The sequence below is a fragment of the Rhipicephalus microplus genome, chromosome 3 (genome assembly GCF_043290135.1).
Source record: "Rhipicephalus microplus isolate Deutch F79 chromosome 3, USDA_Rmic, whole genome shotgun sequence".
NCBI classification, from domain to species: domain Eukaryota; kingdom Metazoa; phylum Arthropoda; class Arachnida; order Ixodida; family Ixodidae; genus Rhipicephalus; species Rhipicephalus microplus.
The window spans coordinates 243370091-243397556 of NC_134702.1; the positions used below are offsets into that span (position 1 = coordinate 243370091).

The window sequence follows — 27466 nt, forward strand, 5'->3', positions numbered from 1 at the left end:
GTTGGTTAGTTATTATGCAATAGATGACACAATCACCGACAAAGAACCTGATTGTCGATCTATAGCAGGGTGAGAGCCCATGAACATATGTGAGAGTAAGGGTCCAAGGCTCGGTGTTCTCTTTTGTGCGCTGACAATTATTGTGTGTGCCTATAAGAACTAACTTCAGAATTCTACCGCTGCGGTGTGCGGGGCGTGTAGCTACGCTGACTTCGTTAGCGAAAACCAGCGGTCGAGCGTTGAATGAAAACGTTGCCAACACAATGAGCAAATCTTATTTTATTTTTAGTAACCGAACCTGTATTAGACAGTGTGCAGAGTTGCTATACGCCCATTGCCATGTCACACACTCTCCAGAATGACGGTCTCCTGGTCTAACAAATCGATCGACTGCGCTCTGACATTTATATGACAGTTTGTTACGATAGCTTCTGCTGCAATAATCTCCAGCAACATTTTTTCCCTTTGTGCCTTGTCGAAACAAAGTAGAAAGCAAATTCAGTACAGCGGCATTCCTTACAATGAACAGGCAAGTGGCCATCCAAGGTACTGTGTACATTCAAACTATGCTCTCTAACCGAAAAAACCTAGCCGCGAAGAAGAATAGGGAGGATGACATGAGTGGAGACATCAAAGACGCCAACAGCTCAGCGGCCAAGGCGGTTTTTAAAGTATCACAAAAGCGCGATAATAGAATATGGTTCGATGTTGCCCAGCTGATGCATCAATGTGAAGTCTTCGATCGTTGTCGAAAAGCAACGCTGCTGGTTAATGGTTAGTGCTTGGACTTTTTAGGGAATTACTATACCCATCATTATGATGTAAGAATGATAATAAATAAATTTTAAATACCGTGTTTTAGGGAATCAGAACCAACTACCAAACCCTGCGTCGCTCGGCATTACTTTTACTCTGCACGTAACACGATTATCTACTGAAAAACTAACCTTGAGTGTTCTCTAGGATGTGTAATTGTTTGTGCTGAACTCTTTCTCGCAGACGCTGAATTATGACCTTTCGTCTTTTCCAAGTGTCAAGGCATGGTACGAGTGGATGGAAGCCCGGTTGTCCACGGTGAACGAAATCAATGTGGAAGGCATTGAACAGTTCCGGGCATGCTTCGGAATGCAGTGAGATCCCGAATTTGAAGATTTTTTAAGGCAAATTTGTAGCTGTTGCTTTGAAAAGTGTTCAAATAAAGTTGTGAGAAGTTGTGTAGTTTGAAAAAAACTGTTGTGAAATCACAGGTTGACATTTAAAGCATGGCAGCGCTGAACACCAGAGTACAGTCGTGGGACGAGTGATGCGAAAATCTTCATCGCCTGAGACCTCACAAATTCAAACATACGTGGTGTGACGTAACGCCACATGCTGACGTTGTAGCGCCTTCTCCCAGGCGGGGACGTTTGGCATTGACACGTGAAGCAGTGGATGCAGTTTCCTGCTGTCTTATATATACATCGACCGAGCAGCGAAAGATACTACTTTTCGCCTGTTTGTAGAATTGTTTTAAAGTTTCTTGGGGTTTCGGCTGGTGCACAACAGTAACCGTAAGGTCACGTAGCTTTTGTGGGAGGAAGACGATAGAGTTTTAGTATTTTACTAATATTTACTAACTCAGCGGAGGAAGCAGGCAGATGCATTGAATTCGCGAGTCATTCTTAGCCTTTCGACAAGGGCTCCTTATTTTCATATTTTATATTTTTAGGTAGAAATCAGCGTTTATCATACTTTATTTTTTTGTAAACCTCTACGTCTCGAAAACTTCTGCGTTTAAGTTTGCAAAAAAGGTTGTTCTAATGTCTTCTTAGTATTATAATTATCAATTATATGCATGTAATCGCTGCTGATCATGCTGTTTCTTCATCTTTCCAAATTTTTTCAATTGCTGTTATTAGCCTGCTAAAAAACTCTTGTTCATTGCCACCTTAGATTTGCCAAACTGTGTTTTGAGGGAAACAGGAGCTAGCCAAGATGCTTCTCAGCGTTATCTCAAAGCCTCCTTGATCTTTATAAAAAAATGAGAAACCTATATTATTATTATTATTACAAGATTACTAATAAAATATAATAATAATCAATCAATAATTTTTTGATGTGCCCTGAAATAACCTTGAGGTCCTTGTGCAGCGATACGCAAGAATAAAACAGAGCAAACAACAATAAATTACAGACACTCTTCGGCAAAATCAAATAAAGTGAAAAAATCACCGAAAAAAATTAGCACAAACTGGGAAGAATAAAAAAAAAGGTCCCGTATGTGCATGTTACACTTCAAATGTCGTCGAAATAAGACAATCTTGCGTCGGGAAAGAGTGAACAAAACGTTTATTTGATGTTCTGCGCAAGAAAATTGGTCAATGGTATTCAGGTGCTGCGTTAGAATGCCTCGAGTGCGCAGCGGAGGCGAACGAGCGCATCAAGTCACGTCACACGTGAGACATGAGGGCCATCAGGCAATTACTTGAAAAGTGAAGCGCACCCGCTGCGTGTGCGCCCGTCTCGGAGGTGATAAGGTGTAGAACGCAAGGCGACGGGTAGGTGCCTCCACCGTGTAGTCTTAGCAAAGCATTGGAAACACTTCCCTATCGTGCAAGCGTTGCATGGTCAGCGCAGCGTGATAAACGGTCCTTAGAATTCCTTATGTATGCCTTCTCTAGTAAGAGATATACATACAAACTATTGACGTGTTGTGGTGGTACCTTGATGTGCGCATTAATTGCTTTTTAATTGACAATCGCACAAGTATGACCGCTGAACCTTGAGCAATATTGCTGGGCGCTGCGGACGGGGTCGGCCGTTTTTGGTATCGGCCGGTCACACCGGTGCATTTTAGTGCCCTTAAGGGTGGACAAACAGATGAATGTACAGACAGATAGATAGATTAGATTTGTGGGGTTTAACGTCCCAAAACCACCATATGATTATGAGAGACACCGTAGTGGAGGGCTCCGGAAATTTCGACCACCTGGGGTTCTTTAACGTGCAACCAAATCTGAGTACACGGGCCTACAACATTTCCGCCTCCATCGGAAATGCAGCCGCCGCAGCCGGGATTTGAACCCGCGACTTGCGGGTCAGCAGCCGAGTACCTTAGCCACTAGACCACCGCGGCAGGGCACAGACAGATAGACAGACAGACAGACCAAATGTTTTGCGTCGAAGGTCCCCAAGAAAGAATATCATCTTAATAGACGATGCGAGAATGTTGGAAAGGAAGTGAAAAATAATGGGGCACGCAAAACTATGTAGAAACCACCCTGAAAGACGGTAAAGGGAAGACTCAGTGCATTGTGAAAAACTATTTCAAGACAGTGGAGAGCTCAGGCGAAAACATTGCCCGTGGACTGCGAAAAACATTAGGATCATGATATTTGACATTATAGAGACTATATTTTGTCAACAGTAGAGTGTTGAAAAAAGTTGCCAAGTATATGAAGTGGTCGATTCTTTCTGTTCAAGTTACGCGGAATGAGAAAATTTACACAACAGTGAACTAGTTTGTAAAGAAGTTAAAAAAATCTATGGACCACTTTCAAGAAGGGAACCAGGGATGCGAAGCGATAGCGGTGCTCATGGCGTCGACCCGCTGGAAACGGGCGTCGACACAGCTGGTGGAAGAATGGTTTCAAGCGGAACTCGGTGTAGCGTTTACTGGAGTAAACGTTTATTTAAAACGTAACGACACAAGAAGAGGGACGCGCCGAAGACGCTTGGCTTCCTCGGCTCACTTCTCGTCGGTGTTATCCGCACGCCATCTCTACTCCTGAACGCGATCGGCGTTCTTGACTCGCCCCTCGTCGGTGTCGTAGGTCTTCCACTGCCGGCGCTTGTGTTTGGCTTCCCTGGCTCGTGCCTCATCGGTGCTCCAGGCGCTACGTCGCTACAGTGTACTAGAAGGTTGCAGTGGAGTGACAGAGGCGGCCGCGCCGCATCTCGGCTGATTTTCCGGCGGGCGACGGTAGCGGCCGTGCTGTAGTCCCATGGTGCTAAAGATCTAAGGAGCGTCTGCATTGGGAACGCACGTGCCCGAGCGTGCGGAAGCGTGTAATAGCTTGATTTTAGCGTGTTTATTGCGTTTCTGAGCCTCTATCAGTGTACGCACTTGCTACGCGCCATGGTGCAGGCGTGAATATGCAGGAACGCCAAAATTGCGTCGATACATTCAATGTTTCAAGACCCTGCCAACACACACAAAAAAAAATGTCAATCGGAATTCGCACGGATCTGCCGAGCTCCTTATTCAATCAGCGCTTTGACCGGTGTTACATCTTAAGTGACTACTAGAGAACTACAAAGAGGGGAGAAGTATCGAAACCATTATTAAATATTATGCTCGTTTTGTCGGCAGTCTCTACGCTATCCTCATGTGAGCCTACATGCGCTCGATTGGTTCACGAGAAACCCGAGTATAAGTAACGTTGTCACAATATTTATATGGCTGACGACTCTGTTTTATCATGCCAGTTTTGTGGTAGATAATAATTATTGCTTTCCGAAAGACCAAATACTTATTCAACCTATTAAAACAACACACAATTCTATTAAAAGTGTCAATTGTATGTATAGCCTATCTGTTACTCTGTCTAAATTCATTGTCACCAGTTTTTGTTTTGTATCGACAGCCTAAATTGTGCTGCTTTCCAAATATTTTATTGGCGTAACGCCATTGCAAGCGAGCAAATTTATGACGATGTTTCGCCTTATAAGCGTAGCTCTATTATTAGTTGTCAAAAGTGTAGGCAGGCTGTGGTGCATGTTGTTTTGAGAAATCTACCTTCCTTGTATATGTACACAGTAAACACACACACACACACACACACACACACACACACACACACACACACACACACACACACACACACACACACACACACGCACGCACGCACGCACGCATGCACGCACGCACGCACGCATACATAGTATACCCTGAAAAGTTAAATTACGAAATCATTTCGTGGTATAGGGGGTTCAGGTTCCCTTCCTCTCTTCTTTACTTAAGGCTTTCTCGGTCGACGTGCGTGTGACACAGTAATTGGTTTTTATTCTCACAGCATTCTGAGCACAGCTAACTTCCAATAAATTGGGCCAGTTATTCTGAATATTGTAGACGCCTAACCAGCAAAAAAAGAGTTAACAGAGAATAAATCAGTATAAGACACACCCTTGCTAAATTATTTTTGATCTCTCACAATGGTTTTTATGGAGCTCAAATTCAGTAGATTGGCGTGTCATACTTCAAGGGCTATGGAGTTTTGTGCTAGACATGAATGCTGGGCAGGTACAAAAAAATCTGCAGCAAGGAAGTGCGATGGAGAAGCCGAAGCGCATAGCAGTTACTGCACGCGGAGTACGGCTCTTTCAGTAATATTCATCTGCAGCGCCGCCGCTGCGCGCTACGCGGAAGGGATCAGGCAGCGAGGTGCGGTTACGCCACTCAACACTTCTAGTACACTCTAACGTCGCCATTCACAAATGTGGTCGGCTTCGCTAACGCGGAACGCCAGCGACAGCCGGGAAGGGTACGCAGACTCTAGCAGGAAGCATTCCGCGGTGGTGTCCCGTCCGTCAGCGTGATCGCGCGGCAAGCAGCAGCGCGTTGTCCACTATGCCGGTTCTGCGAGACTATGGACAGGCTACGCGACGGTAGACGACAGCGCGCGAGTGCGCCTACCCGTGGTATGGCCTCCAAGATTTCGGCGTGCAGCGTGGTTATCTCCGGCTGTCCCAATCACCGCGCTCCCCAGCAGAACCAGCGAGTCTCGCTACGGCTTGATCAGCTAGTATACCCCCAGGTAATCGACAATTGCGCCACAAGTGCCAATTAGTCGCCTGGCGTTTGGTAGGCCAAACTGTGAAACTAAAGAAACAATAAAAAGATTGCTAATGTTGCTATGGCAACACTTTTATTGATGGGAGAGGAGGAAACGCCGAGCTCCTTGTCGTCTGCTATGCACTAGACGAGCGCGCGACTGCCTTGTGAGCCGCAAACGGAAAAGAACAACGCTTACGTTTTTGTTTTTTTTCAGCTTGTGTTGCTTCTGCATCTATTGTTTTCGGCAGCTTTCGGTTGCTAATTTTCTCAGGCACTCCGTACCGTAAAATATATCTTCGGAAATATTTCTCAGTTGAGTTCGCGCAAGCCAGCAAGCCTTGAAGTGTGACAGTTTTAGTTTGAGCAAGAGAAAGGAGTAGTTGGAAAATTGGGTAAGTCACTGTCTTTAATAGCAACTTATTGCAAATGGTAAAAATCTATACAGGCTACAATAGCACAAAACTGTACATCTCATAAAATAAATACAAATGTTGGCATTCTGCGTTTTTACACAAACATAATAGAATTCTTGACACAATTGATCGTATACAAACTATAGCTGCCGAATTCACAAAGTTCACTGGCTTTACACAATACAAATCTCCAGAAACGACGGCTTATAATAACACGTTCACGAATAATGAACTTATCATGCAGTGCAGATGACAAGCACATTCAGCCCAGAACTACCAGCTCCTCTTTCTTTTTCTATGACTGTTGCTAGTCAAAACAACCTTTTACACCAAGCAAATTTTCTTCATGACTCAGCTTGTGCTAATGCACCAATACATGTTAAGCAAATTCTATTTACATTTCAACACTTGACTATTTCTTGACAAAACGCGCAAAGCCTCGTTCAAAGCAGTAGCAGTGCTAACAGGGCATTATATTACAGAATTCTACACCAGTATATTGCACTTATTCCTCGCAATTTGTAATGCACATATTTTCTATCACAGTTTAGACATGAGTATCACAATCCTACTACAACAAACACCAAATGTCACCATGCAGACAGAGTTTTCTATCGAGAACAACTAAATGCAGTTTAGGCGAGTGTCAATAGTTAATCATGATTGGAAATCGGGCTAGAACAGAGTGATGCACCAAGGTATTATTCAACTTGCACCTCCTGGACATGGAGAAACGTTCGCAAAAGTGGTCGTGTTGCGCAGGTCGCGTCGCGTTGTCATCGGCGGCCGCGGAGGAAATTCAGATCAACAGTTTTTATTTATTAGCCTACGCACATAGCTCAGAACGGGTCTATTTTGATCAATTTTGATCAGAATAAGCCTGTAATCTGCCTGAATCATATAAAGTATACTTTTTATAGAGCTCCTAAACCCAGCTTCGTGCGTCATGTTGGAAGCGCAGGACAAGTCTGAGCTGTACTAATAATTTAGTAATTGTCTGAAGGCAATTTTTCATTTGACTTTCCAAGACGCCTATGTGTTCCACAAAACATTTCTGCGTGTCCTTCACTACCTCAAAAAAAAAAAAAACAGGAGGCAGGGTCGAATTGGGAAAAACACCGCAAATAGACAAACCGGTCAAAGCCTCTGAACTTTCCTGGTGCACTTGTTTGTGGCACAGTGGGTTTTCTTAACTTACTAAAATTTTTCTGTCTTTTCTAGGAGAAGCTTCTTCCTGCTCATTTGGTTTTAAAACGCAAGTATTAGAGGCAAGAATGCCGAGCAGTATTAGTTCACCGCTTCACCGCATCAAGTTAGAGCTCTCAATTTTCGCGTATCGGAGCAGTGCATTATAGCGCAACCATGTGAGCTATGAATGTCTGCATAAAAACAATACCTTGTATGCTGTTTTCACCGACATCGAAATGTGCTAAAGCTTTTTGTAAAGATAGCCTACTCAGAAGACTGCCCAAAGTACCGCTCCACCTACAAAAATATTGGGCTCTCAGTATGAATTTCTTTTATTTCGAAGCCTCTGAATCTTTCGTTTTGGAGTGTACTTTCTCTCACGCTGTTTTTGATGGCCCAATTTATGCCATACATGTGCAGCATAAGCCGTGCATAGCAAAACTGCCACAGAAGGTCCAAGCGGCTTTTCTCAGAGCAGAAGATTTCTTTGGGCAAACCGCTGTTTAGCGTATCTTTCAGCACAGTAGTTAGCAGCACAAATGCGCGAACGCATCTATGTGTTAACGTTTCTCCATGTCCTTCACTGCCTCGAAAAAAAAACCAACAGAAGGCACCGTCGAATTCGCAAAAATACCGCCTTCCTTACCATGAGATTGAAGCATGGCTAAGGCTTGGTTAGAACGTTCCACTGTCAAGGCTAGTAAGTCCCTGGATCTTTTCCGCACGCAGAGTAGTCTTGGAAACAGCGAGCGTGACTGGCATCACCCACGATCGCAAGATTCTAGAAAGGAGTGCTGCAAACGCTACATTTGTCACCGCTGTTTTCCTCTCTGGGCCATCATCTGAAAATTCTATGACTACGTCATGTTTTGTTTCCTACTGTAAATTTGGTCTGACTGACATTTCCTCAAATCCACGCATGGCCGATCTTTTATGGGCCAATTTTTTGCGGCATCTTTAAGAACTCCCATTACATTAGAAATATTTGCAGGTGTCATTGAACTGGGCGCTGACCACCTTACTAAAAAGAATGCTATGTCACGCTGATAGTGCGCGTACCGTTCGTGACCAGTAAGTGCATGGCGCGTGGCTTTTAAGGGACACTAAAGTTAAACAACTATTTTCGTCAGAGTAAAGCTTGATGAATGACAACATCTAAAATTACAATATTGTCAACAACAGTGCCCTACTTACCAAAAAACTAAAGTAAATTCACAATAGCACAAGCGCCACAGTAGGAGATTTTCAAAACGATCCAGATGACATCAGACGGACCGCCAACAATTAATCACTAGTAATCAATCTAACTGCACTAAGCACTTTCTGTACATCAAGAGACGCGATAAAATGCTACTTGTTCGTTCCTGTTTGTTTCACGGAGAAAAAAAAGAACCGACGGACGTTACGATGGCGAACTGCGCGAGTGGTTCAAAAATCAATTTTCGCGTGGTTACACAGAACAATTGGTGCCATATAGCGGGGCGCAGTTGAAACAAAAGCGTCTACAATCTCGAAGCCAATTGCGGGAATTGATCAATGGCCGCTTTGGCTACTGCGGCTCCTGCTGCTTTCAGTCTGCTACTACTAGCGCAGTAAAGCCGGGCAACGTTGTGCATGGCAAAAGAGACGTAGATGGGATTCTTGAGGCGGGTAATTTGTTGCGCTAACCCGATGCGGAGCACTAAAACGTGATTTTATTTCAAAATAGACCTTTCCTTTGCACAAAAGTATCACTACGAGGTTTCTGGGCCACCATTTCAACAATCAACGTCTACTTATTAGTTGACTTTTGTGTCACTTTATTGAGAGGAAAGGAACGCAACAATGATGACCATTATCGTTGTGGGACAAAACTACGCCATTTTCACTCGATCATTTCTAAGAGTGGACTTTGTCATTTAAATAATTTCTAATATTCCTTGTTAGAAAGAATGACCCATTGTGTTCGGTTAAAAAGACTAAAATAACCAAACAATAATAACACGTCCACAAGAAAGCATCAGCGAAACGTGTCTTCGCACTTGGTTTTTCAAGCCGGATGTTTCTGGGCAAGACGCACACTTACTCATCCGAACGGCCACACGTGGAAAGACCAGATGGTCCAGGCTTTGATGATTCGGGGTCAACCGGCGTCTGGCTGGAATCTGCAAATAGAAAGAAGGTGGAGCGCAGGGCATTTATATTTTTTCACACTATTTACAGTTCGTGGCCCCAGCACCAGCATGCACACAAAACAACGATTATAACACTTTTTGCTTAGTGCACAATACGGAGCCCTAAAATATGCAAACATGTGCCGCACTACAAAAACAGAATGAAGAAAGAACACGCGAGGGCAAACACATAATCGCAACTGACATTTTATTGATTCAAAGCCACATAAACAAGACGGATACTAATTTGTATTTCTTTTTAGTAACATGTCAGTTGCACGTACGCACTTAATTGTGTCTGTTATTTCTTAAATCTGGGTGTGTTACACTACCAAGTGATTTCGACATGGGACCCTACCAACTCGCACAAATATCTACACTGCTAAAGTATTCGTGGTATGTCCTTCTGAATAAGTGCTAACATCTCTTTTCTTGAAACAAACTTGCTTGTAGCTTCTTCATACGCAGCCCTTTTAGGCTCAATACTTTCTTCTGGTAAATAACTAACAAAACGAAAATTTGGAATTCAGCTGTTGTCTTCCATTCTGCGGCATCCAGAATAAAACAGCCCTACGGAATCACCCGCTCAAGGCATCCAAGTAGCGAAAATTCAGTAATGCTCGTAGTATGCAAGAAAGATTGCATTTATTGATATTTATCATTACTTTTAGCGTACACTTACCACGACCGAGATGAGACGGTGATTCAAGGGAGGCTGAGCTGGTTATTGTGGGACCGCCTACTGGAAACAAAAGAAAAATTAGTGGCATTTAAGTTCGCCTGTTTAAATACTCTCAGCACGTTTTCTGTAAAATGGCCATTTCTAACTCAAGCGGTTCAGCTGCGATTGTAAATCTTTGCATGACTTCTACTACAAATGTTCCCCTAAGAGACAGTAAACATTGCTCCAAGTTTTATTGCGGTTGTACGTTTACGAAACATGTTCGTCATTAATGTTGTCTGATTTGCTGGCTTAGATTATTGAAGTATTGCAGAGAGTTTTTTTTATTTGCTTTCGCTTTACCATTTTGTACACTGCCCGCCAGAGGTAATTAGGTTCAAAGTATTTAAAAGCTGTTGTATACGGCTACGTGCACACCTGCTTTTGTAAAAATTTTGTCATACAGCACCAATCAAACTTGTGGAGATCATCGCAGCGCGTACACAAGACTTGACTTTGTCGTATTCAATTGGGTAGTTTTACGGACACGAAACATGCGTGAGACATCACGTAATGAGTGACTGCGAACTATTTCGACCACCTGAGGTGTGCACAAACTTCGCCCTTATCAAAACACGATTTAATCCCGCAACATCATGTTTCCAATTGCAACATCATGTACGATACGCGACAACATCGTGTGATTGATGCATCGTTTACAGCAAGACCAAGAGCGATGCGTCTTCTTACGAGCGTGAATTTTGTCGTTGTGAAAAGAAAATATTCTCATCTTTTACTGGCCAGAAAGCTGGAAAATATTTGCATCGTTATCAACATGAGCAGTCTGGAACACCCTTCACCACGCATTAATAGCAAAGAACAAAACAAAAAGAACGCAAATCTCTGGCGCACGGGGACGAAAATTCCGCTGCGAAACGTCACGTGAAGCGGTGGCGGATGACATTAAAAAACACTTGTTGCAGTTTACTTTTGCGCCGTACTCTGTATACTTGTTTTCCACAAACCAAGCATACGCGCCCTTTCCCTATTGTCCAAATTCAAAAAGCCGGCCTGTGTGTACCGAAAATCTAGGCGATGTTCTTTTGTCCAGTGTGGTCTTGAGCCGCAGCAGCCATGGCTTCTGCCTGGCAGGTTCTTGAAGATAAGGTAGATATCAGTCTCGTTTAAGTAGGTGGCGAAGACAGGCAATTGTACATTAAGGTGGTAGCTATAAATACAATATAAAGGACGCACCTTGAACTCATGCGTAAATATGGAACGTTAATTATGCGTCAGGCGATAGAGTGCGAAAAACGAATAACAAATGCGCACATATTCGCAACCGCTAATAACTTGTTTTTGCTACTTTCATCAATCGGGGATCCCACTTCCACTGCAACATTGGGAAAAGCCATCCATATGAGCCGTGCTTTGGCAGGGTTTGCAAAGGCCCTTCCGGCTTAGTGGTCGGAGCAGAGGCGGTAGCTGTTGTACAGTTGCTCCCGTCTGAGTCGTTCGAGGTCTGCCCTTTTCGTGTATTTCCATCATACGTCACACCTAGAAAATGCAACCAATAACAGCATGGAGATAAAAACATGTAAAAGCGACACAATTATATACAGTGTGAAAATGGGCGAAAACAGTGTTTCACAGGTTCAAAAGCGAAGCGCAACTCAGCCTCTGCGCAGGTAACATGAACTTTTTGTAACATAGAATAAAAGCAGTCAGTGCTATGAAAATAAATTCGGGGGTTCTATCTTAAACATGTAAATGTGTTAATGTCACTACAAGCAACTGGTCATCAGAATGCTCTAAAGCCGAACCAGTTCATCGAAGAAGCACATTCAGCAAACACATTTTGCAAAATTTCTTGACTAAGAAAGAAAATATTACGAGGTACCGCTAAAAAACCCGATACTGGAGCGAAAGTTCCGTCTGCACGTCAGCTGGCATCAATCGGCTCACGATAAACGGCCCACAAGAGCTTTACATGCTTACATCACTGACAAATGCGCAGTGTCAATATTAAAAAAAGGAGGTTCACCGTAAAGCAACAACAGATACTATTCAGTTCGCCCTGTAGCTGTTTTGATAAGGATAGCGCTTGCTTCTTCGTGCCAGACAAAAAAGCGCATGTGCTTACTTGTTTGCTGTGGTGTTTCTCTCCGAGTTGTTGCACCACAAGACAGTGCAGCACACCTTGTGTCCTTCTCCTACTTTCGTCGACATTTTAGCGCATGCGCATTCACAAACGCTGAATATTTAAACTTCAAAGCATACTCTAAATTTCCCCATGTGCACAGGGGAAACGGCAGGAGCGCACGAACGGAATGGCAGCATAAGAGGTAAAAGCGAAAGCGCCGCCCGTCAACGCAACGAATGCAGGGTCTGGATAAATATGTAGGGTGTTAAAAAAGAAAATAGTCAAGAACACATTTCATTTCTACACAGAATTGCGTAACTATACTTTATTGAAGCGAAGGTTGGATTGAAAAGGCACACTTGTAAGTCACTGAATTTTTGCTTCCTACCAAAGTAATAGCGAACGCCTTGTTTCAAATACCTAAACGAGTTGAAGTGTCCAGCACTTGGTATCGCCTCACTCGACGGGCTACCGCTAGAGGGCGCGTTTAATGTGGGTTCCTCGAGGGGCAGAGACCATGGCAGAAAGCACAACGTGCGGGATTTCAGCATGGGTATATCTTTTTTGCTCGTGTGCGAGTGAAACTCACCGACAAAGCTTCTGGCTGCAATGAAGGCAAGTGTTTTTTTGTTACAGCCTTTATTTCGGTGCCATTGCCGAATAAAACATTGGCAAATGCTGAACTTTTCCTATGTAGATAATTGCAAGGAGGTATTATTTCGTCTGTGACCGAATCATTCTAGCATTCCTCTTTTCTGAAGACGCGTATATGGGTGAAAACTGGGCTAAATATTATTGTTGAAATATATTGCCCTCCTATTGTTAGAGATCGTTTCACTACTTTATCACGTGCTTATATTTATGAGGTGGTCAACTGAGTACTACTAACGCTCTAGATGATTAGGTGCCGTGATCGCGCCACGTAATAATGTGATAAGTAATTTTGCCAAATTGTTGTAAAAAGCTACTACTGGCTGGCCTACATTTACTGCACACGTCCTTCACGGAGAAAGTGCTTAAGTTACCATGGTCTCCTTCTTTCGCCGTCTGTATTTTGATTATGTTTGGCAGCACAACGACAATATCAGTATCGTGATCATTTACAATAGTCTCTACTGCATCTAGATCAAAGGGTCACACATGCAATCGAATGGCGTCTTTCGGAAAACCACGTATTCTTCGAGGTAGACAACTGAAGAATGAAATCCCAGCATATCCACGGAGTCAATGATGACGAGTGGGGCGAAGCGTCCATCAGCCCATCCGTGCTTCCACCCGTCCATTCGTTCTTGCTTTCATCCGTCCGCGTGACCATCCGTGTGTCCAACCATGCGTCCGTCCATCTGTTCATACGCCCGTCCGGGAGTCCGTCCATCCATCTATCTGTCTGTTCCTGCGTCCATCCGTCCATACGTCCGCGCGTCTATTCATTCGTCCATCTATCTCCTAGTCTGTCAGTCTATCCGTCCATGCGTCCAACTAGTGAACACTCCAAGCACCGCCATCTCCCATCTCGCATCCCTGTGGCCCATACCCGCTCTACAGCGGGTATGTGCCACTGGTGGCTACGTACTACTACATACATACAAGGGATGGAGAGACCCACGCCTCTGCTTCGCCCCCAAAGAGTGTGAATTGCCACTGCTATGTAACTTGCAGTGTTTCATACCAGATACACAAAACTCTGAACACGTGCGGCGCTCGTCTTCAACAAGCAAAACATCTCGATGCTCATTCCTACGTTCCCAACATATCCACTGAACACCTTAGAGCTCACAGTGCGAATAGACAACCATATGTGACCAAAGCGCACCTGTAACCAGTCCGTGGTCGTCGCAGAGCCGGTAATGTTCAGTCTAGACGTAGTCAAGACCTCCTCCCAATTCCTGCTTCTGCGGCGCGACGGAAGGTAGTCGGAAAGAAAAACTTGAGAAGCCTCGTGGTCGAAAGAAAGACAGTTACGTATGATGAGCGCAAAGTTTAGTCGGCTCGGCAACCGTTCCTCTCCAGCGGGTGTTATTTCTTTGTAACGCGCTCATGCTGTGGCGCTCGCGTGGTTATCTTGCGCGCATGTGTCACTGGCACTCTGTATAGAGGAAAGAAAGTTTTGCAGCGGAAGTCCAAGTAAATGTTTGAGTCAACAGTAGTGATTTATTAAGTTACCGACTGGTTACGGTTTATACAATTGATTCTATTTCAACGCTGTAGCTTTTTCTTGTTAGAGAAAATGGCGTTAGGTCTTGTTTTTTTTTCATTTAATTTCAGGAATATGTCATACTGATACATGCCCTTCTGCACAGGATCGAAAAAAAAACTTGGGCACGAGTCGCTAATATGCGCAGTGGTGGTGTCAACGGCTCCCCCAACGCTGTATTTGCCAGTAGGTGAGATTATAAAATGCTCCACATTTATTATAAACGACAGCCCCATTCATAAGCTAAATCAGAATGGTGCATTCTGCGCTCACGGGTTACACGCAAATACATGGGCCACTTTCTTGTTCCTTTCGTGAAGCTGCCCCTGATATACATCGTAACGCTGTTCACAGAATTATCACAGGTGCGCCGACGTTATCACAGCGGGGGCGCGTAGCGCAACGTGGTTTTATTGCTTTTAGGGACGAAGCTCTTTGTAGCATCACTAGGTCGGTCATCCTTATAACCGGCGTAGCCAGCATATCTGCGGAGTATATATGCTTTTATATTCACAGAGTGAATATGCTATGATGAGTGGGGCAAAGCGTTCGTCCTTTCGATGCGCGCTCTATATAGTGTGATAGAAGTCGACGGACGCATGGACGAATGAATGCACGGACGGATGGACGCACGCTTTGCCCAACTAATCATTCACTCCCTGGATTAGCTGTGATTTTCTTTATTTACACCTCGCGTGCCGTACAGCGATTTCCTTCTGGTTGAAAGTCCCACTGAACGTGCCTCATCTGTAGGGCACCCCAGTTGGGGCGAGCGCTGCTGGACGGTAGGCGTGCTAGCCTAAGAAGAGATGAACCCTTGTAAAAAGCAATAAAATCACGTCGTGGCGTAGCTGTGATTACATTAGGGCGCCTGCAAAAATTCTTTAGGCAGCGTTACAATAAAAAGAAGCGCTAGTTCTAATAGAGCAAGAAGAATGCATTCAATCAATCGTGTGTAAAAAGTAAATCATGGACGTAGAACGTGGCAGTCTTCCGACCTCCCTTGCGAATCGGGCTGCCACTTTTCTTCGTTCTTCGCCTGTGTCCCCGCCCCACCTATTATACAGCCCGTGAACTTCAATGTATCGTTTCGAGCACGTGCGGATCTGTTGCAGAGGTCGCGCAATTTTAACTGCTCTAATAGTGGCGGTGCCAATCTACAGCAAAATAAAAACCTATTTGAAAATAAAACACGCCAGCATTCGCTTCGCCTCTCTTCTTCCTTGACCCGACATTCCCAAACGAACACAATGTTGTATAAAAGCACAAAAACATTTTTTTTGCTCGCCACATAGAAACTTCTTCAACCGCGCGCCAGCCTTTTCCATCGAAAGAAGAAGCGCCGTGGTGCGGAGAAGAGAGCGGGTCACCCTCACCTCTGGAAACATACGCTCTCCGTGCGTAACTTAGAAGTGTGGTGTTTTAGGCTAGTTGGTGTGACATGACGATAGTTATAGCGCGAGAACAGAACGACAACAAAGGGTCACAAGGAAGACGAGTGCTACTGAAATCTTTTCTTTGTGTCCCTTTGTCGTTGTTCCGTTCTCGCGCTATAACTATCGTCTCTCCGTACGACTGCGACGGCCGGAGAGAAAGCCGCCGTGCGCCTGTCATCTCGGAGGCCATGCCAACGGCTTCTTCTCGCCGACAGATGGCGAGAGGTGGTGGGGGTGAGGAGATGATGCCGAGGTTGTGCTCCCGAACGTTGCGAGCAGTGGACAGGTGAAGCGAGAGAGATGACACACGGCGAGCGGCAACAGGATAAGGGAGAGAGTCACGTCACGCGCGTGCACTGCGAGGGAAGGCGTGGCCTACTTTCCACCGCCTCGATGTGGAGGGACAGGGCGACAGCCTAGTCAAAAGAGCTGCTTCGCATCTAATAGGTCCGCGCGATTTCGTACGCAGTGAAGTGATGTCAATGATAATAACCTGGAACTGTTAAAACGAGATCTATGGTTTTTTCTAGTATTACGATGAATGGGAATGCCCATAAGTTTTTTTCAGAAGTTGCTCGCGTCACTGTCAGATTAAGCAATTCCATTTGAGATCACATGTGCATATTCAAGTTGAGGAAGACACATTGCGGTGTACAACTTTTGGAAGGCTGTCGGAGAAGTGAATTATCGAGAGATTCTTCAAACATAGCCGGAAGAAAAAAGACCAAGCATTGCAGTGTGAGCAGACAAATTAAGCATGCTATCAAAAAGAACACCAAGATTATGAATGCATATACGTTATACAAGGACATGGTATTGACGGAGTATGAAAATGAGACGATAGATGCTAAGCAAAATACACTGATGAATTTGGACTTTGAGATATTCAGGGGAACGTTATTGTTATGACAACATTCTGTGAAAAAACACAAATATGACTGCAGCAAGCAACAGTCTTTGACTGAATGAATGTCCTTAGATAATAATGCAACCAGCGTACAAAAAATAAAACTAACAAATTGCAAATGAAAAGTTGTTAAGGCCTAATCAAAATAACAGTGTGTCTAATACCGACACTTGAGGGACTCCACTAGCCCTGTACTAGCCTCTGTACAAGGAAGATATTTGGCCAATTTCGGCAACATAACACAATCCATTAAGCAGATAGCTGTACATACGATTCAATAGAGACAAGCCAACATAAAAGTATGCAAGTTGGCCTAAAAACAGTACGTGGCTGACTACGTCAAAATCCATGCTGAGGTCAAATTAGACTACTTCAACTTGTCTTCTCTGGGAAATAGGAGCCCCGCCGCCGTGGTTTAGTGGCTAATGTACTCGGCTGCTGACTCGCAGGTCGCGGGATTGAATCCCGGTTGCGGCGGCTGCATTTCCAATAGAGGAGGAATTGTTGTAGGCCCGTGTGCTCAGATTTGGGTGTAATATAAAGAACCCCAAGTGGACGAAATTTCCGGAGCTCTCCAATAGGGCGTCTCTCATATTCATAGCATGGTTTGGAAACGTTAAACCCCACAAATCAATCAATCTGAGAAATAGGAGAAGAGGCTTGCGTCATAAAACTAGCAAGATTTGTGGTAGTTGAGCCGCCAGAGGAAAAACCGTGTTGATTAGGAATGAATTACTAACGATAACATACAATCAGTTGTGAAGAGCCAGCTCAAATATCTTCAATATGGCACACAATACAGGAATAGCCCCATACTTAGAAACACCAGTTTTGCAGTCCGACTTTGACAGACACGTGCAGTTTGCCACATGCGGCGAAATGTGGTACAGTTCATATTGTTGTTAAATATTGTAATCAGTACTTGGGCAAATATAGTGCCATAAGCCAAATATACTGCCATGACGCAAGGAATCTCATCTGGGCAACGCGATAAGCACAATTTTAAGCGCTTAATGCATGAGCAGATGAGCTTTTCATTCAGCGATAGACGACTAGATTCGCTAAATGCCTTGAGCTGCGGTACTATCTTGTTTCTAGAGGCTCATGCCTTATCACCGGATGAAAAAGGCGTGGCAATACAGTTGGTGGCAGCATGCCCTTTGACACCATCCGAAGCTGGTAGCCTGAAGGACTACCTACTTTTGCTTGACCGTATGTGTGCATACTTCCAAAACTCAGCTTATTTGTCAGAAGACTTCTTTCTGCTAATATAATATATGAGCCGTGATCCCGTTCATATAGGCGTTTAAAGAGAGCTAGAATGACGCTGAAATCTTCCTTTCACTTGCTAAATGAAGAACACTTAGCACTCTTGTGTGCGCTACCTTTATGATTCAGTGCGCCTATAGGCTCAGGAAAAAACCAGGGAGAAATTTACGATGTTTAGGCGTTTATTGTGGCTATTCAATACAAGTTCCGTAAACTGCTTTATCTGTTCTTCAACGTTTCGTTTGTCAGTAACCTGGGACCAATAAAGAGCTGACAAGGTGAGATAAAAGCCCGTGTATAGCGCTCTCTTGAAAGCATATCCTCGAGATTGGTAAAAATGATAAACGTAGCTTGTATTTTCAGTAGGTACAAATAATCATACATTAAGTGGTGGGTGGAAATTCTCAGGGCGAACAAGAGCGATCCTAAAGTTTGAAACTTCAACGTGGTATACCAGTCGTTCAAGCGCACGAATAAACAGAAAGAAAGAGGACAAGCGCTTCCCAACTAAACGATTTCTTAGAAAGAGAAGAATATATACACAGGCAATCGAAAAACAACGCATGCACGTGCAGGCAGAAAGTACACCCGTGGCAACTCGAGAACACAGAGTAAAAGAAGAAAGGTTATCCAGAAACATAATCTATAAAAAGCAAACTCTTTATCGAGCAGCAGAACCAAAGGCTGGCTGACGCAATGATCTCTTTTTTTTTTACATGGAAAGCTTCCGTCGACTCACGAGTTCATTGTTAGATCGAAAAACCACTTCAGTATCCTGAAAAAAAAAGAATATCAACCGAACTCTCCGCAATGAATGGTGAGATCCGACGCCCTCAAAGACTTCAAAAAAAAATCGTGCTCTCTAACACCGACATTGATGCACCTTCCTGACTGACCTACGTACACTTTACCACAGCTAAAAGGAGTCATGTAAACAACACCATTACACAGTCCACGAACTTTTTGCTGTGTTCATGCGACTAGTGGAAACTCTCTGCGCATGTGCGAACAAATGAACTGCAGTTTGTTTTTGTCTGAGAAAAGCACATCGACTTCATATCTATTGCCAGGTTCCTTAAGTTCATGCGATGTCTTATCAAGGTAAGGAATGACTGCTATCCTTCAAGCTTTACTACTTTCATCATGACGCCCCGAGTGGTTCCCATCGAACTTTAGTTTGTCAATAAGGTTTTACACACGAACGTGATGGCATCCTTAGGATACCCTGCTTGTACTAGTTTTCTTACTTGTGTGACGTCACCGCAAACACGGACTAAACCCCGGTCCTTTCAAGATGTTTTCGCTCGTTTGTTAAACCCACGCATAAAAAAAGGAAAAGAAAACCTTCGGTGTAACGAATGGGCATTCCGGAGTGGAGTACCTGGAAAATTATTTCCACTATTCTCGCGGGCTCCCCCGCGCAAACACGAGGACCGGGCGGCGCATTGTGGTCTACAGACTGTGTGACAGTGTACGGTGGAGATAATACGCGCGCACCCTTCAGACTTGTGGCATGGGGAAGCAGCAGAGCACCTTTTGTTGGTTCGGGGAATGCGACCCTGCCGCAGCGCCTGTGCCGAGTCCGACCTGACTGTTCGTCAGCCTCCGGGGCTCCAGGGCTCATTACTGCGTTCTGCGTGGATGACCACCCGCGTCGTTGAATGACGAATAAGCGGCGTCTACGGAGAATTTCGTGGGAAACACCGAGCTGCATGGAGACGTCGAGACTCGTTCTGAACATTGGCTCGTCAAGTACCAGAAACCGGGGCAGTCGGTTCGGCCGAAAACTTTTCGGCACAACACTGCAAACTCCGGACGATGGTCATTAGAGACGACGCACTTTGTCGGAAGCATCGGGACCACTGTTCGCTCGTAATTAAAGTGTCTTTGGACTGCTCGCCTATCTCTCTCTTTGAGGCTTGAGTTCGTACATTGCTACTTGCTCGCCTTTGTTTGGGAGACGGTTTTCTACTGGTGTGAGCCACGGGGGCGGCCGTCGAAGATGATACACTCCGACTGACAAGAAAATATGCCGCGTCGATAGGGGCGATTGGTTTGGGGCCCCGGTAGGGCGGAGTTGGGTCCGACAAAAAGGGATTACGAGACGATACGAGGGGAGTCAGAGATACGATGGGATGAGCTCGAGATTGTAGATAGACGGAATAGAAAAGGAAGATAAGTGTGCGAAAAGATAGCGATGAGAGGCGATGAGATGATGACTGGGGCAAGGACGGTACGATGAGGAATGGAAGTTAGAGATAGGAGGCGAGTGAATGAAGCGTTACTAAAACGGGCTAAGATGAAAATATATGAGAGGTACGACGTAGGCGACGATGACGAAGACGATGAAGACGCTGACGAATTGGACAGATCAGACCTCGACGCCAAGATCCAACCTTCGGCCCCGATTCGAGCAGCCAACTCGGAGGACCCGACTACATGGACATTCTGGAGCCGAACTTCACCTCTTTTACATAAACGAGCTTTGCGGGAAGGGATGCGGCATATTGAGACATTGCGCGGTTTTATTAATTAATGACTTTATCATTTGTCTCGTCCTGTGTTTATTCTGTATTGAGGCACCCTTGTATTGTCACTGTTACTTCGCTTATGTATCCTGTTTCTCGTGTCGCGAGTATTTGCTGATGTGTTACAATTTCGTGTAACAGAGACGGGACAGTACGTGTGTTTGCCACTTGCACTTTTCTTTGAATTAAATGCATTCATAATTAAGAAAAGATCGTGACGTCTCTTACTTCCCGGCCCCAGCACGAATCCCTGTATGTGGTAAGTGATTGAGACACGTAGCCAAGAGGGAACCGGATAAAAAGGGGTTTAGTGGTCTTCCTTCCCTTTGGTAATCGGTGGCGTAGCGGGGGACGTCTCAAATGGTGGCAGCGGTGGGATTACTGCTGGGGCAATGGTGCGAGATTTCACCCTCGTACTAGGGAAGGAGAGGTGGCAAAATGAACGAGCAGGCTACCAAGATGACCGACAGAGACGACCCACTAGAAATGAGCGCGTCAATGCTAACGGGCATGGTTCCATCGTTTACGGGAGGTGATACAGGTCCGGATATTGGGGTTTTCTTGAAAATTTTGGAGCAGGTTGGTCACTTGGGTTGATGGCGGGATAATGAGCTGGTCTGCATAGCACGATGCAAGATAGTAGACGCGGCGCACGATTTTGCGTGGTGGGATGATGGCGTCGCTGCGGCTTCAAATTTTTCTGAGTTCAAATATTTGGCCCTCAAGAGGTTCGATACGGAGCCACTTATCTTCAAAATGGAAAGGTTTTTAAACGCGAGGAAGAAGGCAGATGAGGAGATGCGGTCATTTGCAAGTCACTTGCACATCCTCGGGACCGCCACCCTGGCGAGCTGCCATAGTCAGGAGCCGGTGAAAGCTTCACTGCGCCGCGAAATTCTAGACGAACAATTGCTCTCGCAAATTTTATTATGTCTGAGGGATCCGGTCCGCAGATTTGTTCTCAGTCGGGCCCCGTAAACGTTTGACGAGGCCATTGCCATAGCGGCGAAGGAGGAACAAAATGAAAAAGTGTCCCGGAGCCCTTCGTTACCCGTTCGATACGTAGAAGAGGACATGGATGTTCATGAGATGCATAGCCGCCTTTACCGCCTCGAAAAACTTGTGGAGAGCTTGGCAGTACGCAATAAGGTGAAACAGAATTGGCAGGAATTGCCGAAGCAGCTCCCTTATCCCGGCGGGTGCTATAACTGCGGTAGAATTGGTCACTTTTGGCGAGAGTGCTATCGGTACCGGTAACGAAAGTGGAATTTGATGGGTGACAGCCGCATTCACAAAGACAAGGAGATGGTGACAAAATTCCAATCTGCAAACCTAGACGCATCTCCGCCTCATGACGTTGACGCGCAGAGGTCAATCGCGGTCGTAAATATTCGTGAGGAAACAAGCTCCTCAAAAATGAGTCGCGGTTCAGCCTGTGCGGAAGTGGTTAATGTAATTTCCGTGATCGGGGAGGATGTTCCGCCATTTAGCGAGTGTTTGTTTGAGGGGAACGCTGGCACGCCGGTGCCACTGGGTGAAACAAATGCTGTCGATGTCGAGGTTGCTAGTGCGGATACAGACGTTTTAGCTGCGGTTTCTACCTCGAAGGTCCCACGAGACGATGAGGCATTACCAGTAGGAGTGGCAGATATGGAGTTGGATGAGAATGGGTTTTCTGAGGAGGCATTTGTCGGGGTCTTGGTCGACACGGCGGTAGACCGAATGTTAGAGAGAGTAAGTGAGATTGAGGAATGCCTAGATCGCAACGGGGTGGTTTTTGTGGGGCCAAGGGGAACTGCAGCACACTCGATGTACACCGCACCAAACCCGGACACGCGCTGTGGTGGTCTTGTCAGGTAGCTTCGCACATGCCCCACTTCGCGACTAAGTCGAGTAGGTTGAAGTTCGGACCATCTAACGAGGGTCCGGGACTAGGAGTCGGGAAAGAAGTCTGCATACGGGTAGACGCTGAGCACTCGGGGATCGGCTATGGTCATAAAGAGTCCACAATGTTGTATACCATTTTATGTTTTATAATTTCTGCTTGGTCATTGTGCATGTGTGGATTGAAAGCGTATTGAAATGTCTGTATCCTTTGTTCGGTTGTGTCGAGAGTGGATACTGCAGGCGAAGTGTGTGATGTGCTCGCATGATAGTGAACCTTCCGCACCTATGACTGACTGAACGCTGCGTGCCAAACCATCCGACGAGCAGCTGTGGCCAGTGTGCGTTTTGTCCACACGTCATCCACGAGTTTCCGCAGTGATTCGGAAGGTTTCAAGTGTGTTGTGCGTGGTAGAAACTCGGAATCAAACTGCTTTGTGGTGGGTGATGAATCAGCGACAATCACAGATCGGTTCCTCTCAGCGACGCACTGCCGCCAGAGCTGACTCACAAGTGTGCTGTGTTTGCATACCGTGATTGAAAGACTGCCGCAACGTCTCAATTTGGCTGGCCAACCCGAAGGCGCTATTCGCCCGCATTTCTCGTGTTTGAATTTCTCCGCTGGGAAAATTCTCCTGCAAGATGAAAGGATTGTGGCGTCCCCGCAAACACGGACTGAACCCCGGTCCTTTCAAGATGTTTTAGCTCGTTTTATAATCCCACGCATATAAAAGGAAAAGAATACCTTCAGTGTAACGAATGGGCATTCCGGAGTGGAGTACCTGGAAGGATTATTTCTACTTTTCTCGCGGGCTCCCCCACGCAAACACGAGGACCGGGCGGTGCCTTGTGGTCTGCAGACTGTGTGACAGTGTACGGTGGAGATAATCCGCGTGCACCCTTCAGATTTGTGGCATGGGGGAGCAGCAGAGCACCTCTTGTAGTTCGGGGAATCCGACCCGGCCGCAGTGCCTGTGCCGGGTCCGACCTGACTTTTCGCCAGCCTCTGTGGCTCCAGGGCTCATTACTGCGTTCTGCGCGGATGACCACCTGCGGCGTTGAATGACGAAAACGTGGCAGCTACGGAGAATTTCGCGGGAGACACAGAGCTGCATGGAGACGTCGAGACTCGTTCTGGACATTGGCTCGTCATGTACCAGAAACCAGGGCAATCGCTTCGGCCGAAAACTTTTCGGCACAACACTGCAAACTCCGGACGTTGGCCGTTACAGACGACGCACTTTGTCGGAAGCATCGGGACCATCGTTCGCCCGTAATTAAAGTGTCTTGGGACAGCTCGCCCATCTTTCTCTCTGAGGCCTGAGTTCGTACATTGCTACTTGCTCGCCTTTGTTTGGGAGAGGGTTTTCTACTGGTGTGAGCTGCGGGGGCGGCCGTCAAAGATGATACACTCCGACTGACAAGAAAATATGCCGCGTAGATAGTGGCGATTGGTTTGGGGCCCCGGTAGGGCGGAGTTGGGTCCGACAAAAAGGGACTACGAGACGATACGAGGGGAGTCAGAGATACGATGGGATGAGCTCGAGATGGTAGATAGACGGAATGGAAAAGGAAGATAACTGTGCGAAAAGATAGCGATGAGAGGCGATGAGATGATGACTGGGGCAAGGACGGTACGATGAGGAATGAAAGTTAGAGATAGGAGGCGAGTGAATGGAGCATTAAGTAAAAGGGCTAAGATAGAAATTATTGAGATGCACGACGTAGGCGACGATGACGAAGACGATGAACATGCTGACGAATTGGACAGATTAGACCTCGACGCCAAGATCAAACCTTCGGCCCCGATTCGAGCAGCCAACTCGGAGGCCCCGACTACATGGACATTCTGTGAGACGAACTTCACCTCCTTTACTTAAACGAGCTATGCGGGAAGAGATGCGACATATTGAGACAATGCGCGGTTTTATTAAATATTGACTTTATCATTTGTGTCGTCTTGTGTTTACTTTGTATTGAGGTACCCTTGTATAGTCACTGTTACTTCGCTTATGTATCCTGTTTCGCGTGTCATGAGTATTTGCTGATGTGTTAGAATTTTGTGTAACAGAGATGTCGTTCACGGACAGTATGTGTGTACGCCATTTGCACTTTCTATTGAATAAAATGCATGCATGATTGAGAAAAGATCGTGACGTTGCTTACTTGCCAGCCCCAGCACGAATTCTTGTATGTGGAAAGTGATTGAGACAGGTAGCCAAGAGGGAACAGGATAAAAAGGGGTTGAGTTGTCTTCCCTCTCTTAGGTAATCGGTGGCGTAGTGGCGGACGTCTTACTTGACTGTCAAAGCTCATTTTGATTCTGTGTTGGTAGGACTTTTTCAGAGCAAAACCCTATCTGGTAGCAACAACACTTCTGTTCACTAGCTTATAGAGCCTCAACCTGTAATTGAGTATAGGTTTTACGGATCTAAAACAATATTGCGAGCAAACATGCTGGGATTTGAAGACCAAGTTAAGATCTAGAAATTGCACTTCCTTTAAACGCGGCAAATAAAAAGTTTCGTTTTTGCCTGTTTTTTTTCAAAAACCCTTAAAATATTCACAACATTTCGCGTAAAATCTGAGGGTGTAGTGAACACGAGAAAATCATCGACGTACCTGATTACGTGAACTGCAAGTCCTGACAGATGCATTTGAACTGCCAGACCAAGCTTTCCCAGAAAACATTTTGCCTGAAATCAGAGCTACTGAAGAGCCTATGCATATTCCCGATATCTATACATAAAAATTACCGCCCCAAGCCACAAAGGTTGACTTCAAAAAGAAGCTAAGTAATTCTAAAAAAACTAGATACAGAAGTTCTACACTCCAGGCTAAAAGATAATTCGTCATTATCTTGCGGGATGCAGCTTTGAACGCTTGGAATTAGCTCACATTGAGGCATCTAATAGTACAATTCCTCGATGTCTATGCTGAAAGCGCTACAGTAGCGAGGGCTATCAGTGCTCAGAAACTGTACTACGGCTTCGGAATCACTGACACAAAAAGGATCCAGGATAGAAAGACTCTCTAAATTGTTTTGTAGATATGTCGAAACAACGTTTTGCCAAGTGTCTCTTTCAGACACAATTGCTCTGAGAGGCATTTCTTGCTTGTGTGTTTTGATCGAAAAAATATGTCAAGTTCATATCGCTTTGCAGACATGACCGCAGAGCCGTCGCTTTGTTAAGTTTGCGGCCTAAGTCGTCAGTGAATACGCAAAAGCGGCACCAGTGCCGACATAAACAGTGGTGGCGCAAACGTCCACAAACAGGGCAATATGCTACGAGGGTGAAAGATGAGGCCTTGGAAATTTTGTCGGTGGTGCAGTTCTTGCCTCAGGAAGTGCGACTGTTATTTTTACTACAGGGCGCGGTTGGAACGGTGAAGCTTGAGGGAAGAAGACCAAAGACAAGGTTAAGGAGATTGATGTGAGCTGAGGTCGGATTGATGTGAGCGGGACTCGGTCACATCAGGTGAAACATGCAATTCTGATTATCAAGACACGTTGCCTGAATGCTGAGCATCATGAAAATAAAATATAAGGCGGCTACAGTAGCGAGTGACTTGCCCTGGAATACCACCTGGGCAGCAGACGGGCTGGTCATCCGGAGTACGCAAAAAGTTTAGAGGTGCTCGAGGTGGTGAGAAGAGTCGATTTACGAGATATATTGAAAGTGGTGACCTGTTGTAGTTGGTAGCTGGACTGTGTGAAGGGAGCGGCAGTTTGGCACAAGGTCGCGTGACGGCTTCTGTATAAGTCAGCCACGCACTAACTGATATTGGGGACGCAGGTGAAGGGAGAACCTCGGGAACTTGCGTCTGCATAGCACAGAAAAGTGAGTGGTCCAGTGCTGTAGGGGTCTCGTTGATGGTGGCCGCAAGAGTAAGCTTTCGAGCCACTTCCTCTCGGATGTACTGCTGAATTTTAGGCATCATTGTGGTGTAGTCATGGCCACTGCTTTTGCACTCCAAAGCCAAAAGATCCGCTATTTGCGTATTAACTCAACGTTTTGAAATTCACTGTTGCGCAGCTCATCAAAACTTTCACAGAGCTGAATCACGGCCGTGATGGTCCATGGGTCTTTGACCACAACCATATGAAAAAGTGTCGTCATCAATGGCTTTTATTATATGCTTTATTCTGTCAGCCTCCGTCATCCTCACATTCACTCGCCTACAGAGAATGATCACAACGTCATTGCAGCTCGTGAAACTATCACCATTTTTTTGGAACTGTCCCGCAGGCCTAGTTCAGCGCGAAGCTCGCGCAAAGCTGGAAGACCAGAAAACGAGGTCACCGTCTTTTTCACACACGACCAGATTGGGACGTCGGCTTGCTGGTTCGTGAACCATGGTTGGCCAAATCTTCCAGGTAGAAGATGGCCTGAGTGAGCTTCGCAGCGTCATTTCACTTGTTAATTGCACTAACACACTGGTACTCTGCCAGCCAGCCTCGACATTTTGCTTTTAGGTGCCGTTGTAGACTGATGGGTCACGCAGACGAAGTACACCAGGGCACATGGCAGATGGCGGCGTAGTAGAGGCTTGTGGGGGATCGACGTGCTCACTCATTCCAAAATCAGATGGTAATTTACGACTGCGGAACTCCAGGACATGGAAGGGAATTATTCAGCACCTTTCCCACTGAATGTGCCAATGCGTACGAACACCTGGTAATATTGATGAAGCGTTAGCCGCAACAAGCTGGTGCAGGCAGAAACCCGGCAAGCAGGAGCGACACAGACGTCAACGCCTTTTCTGACGTTGTCACAGAGCCGCACCACTATGTTCCGGTACAATACTAGTAGTTTACCGCGCATGTAGAGACCAGTAATGATCACACAGCTGGGTAAGCTTCTGTAATATTGA

General features: G+C 45.6%; 1 protein-coding gene across 2 annotated transcripts in view; it reads left to right on the top strand.

Moving 5' to 3' along the window:
* Positions 1-1230, top strand: part of LOC142804192 (glutathione S-transferase 1-like) — a 54269-nt gene extending 53039 nt beyond the window's left edge. The window contains exon 6 of one of the 2 annotated variants that reach the window (XM_075890863.1): positions 1032-1230. In XM_075890863.1, the coding sequence (XP_075746978.1) occupies positions 1032-1103 (72 nt within the window). In that variant the 3' untranslated portion in view covers positions 1104-1230. Of the gene's footprint in view, positions 1-999 lie in introns of both variants that reach the window. The other variant, XM_075890861.1, reaches the window with a different exon arrangement.
* The last annotated feature ends 26236 nt before the right edge of the window (positions 1231-27466 follow it).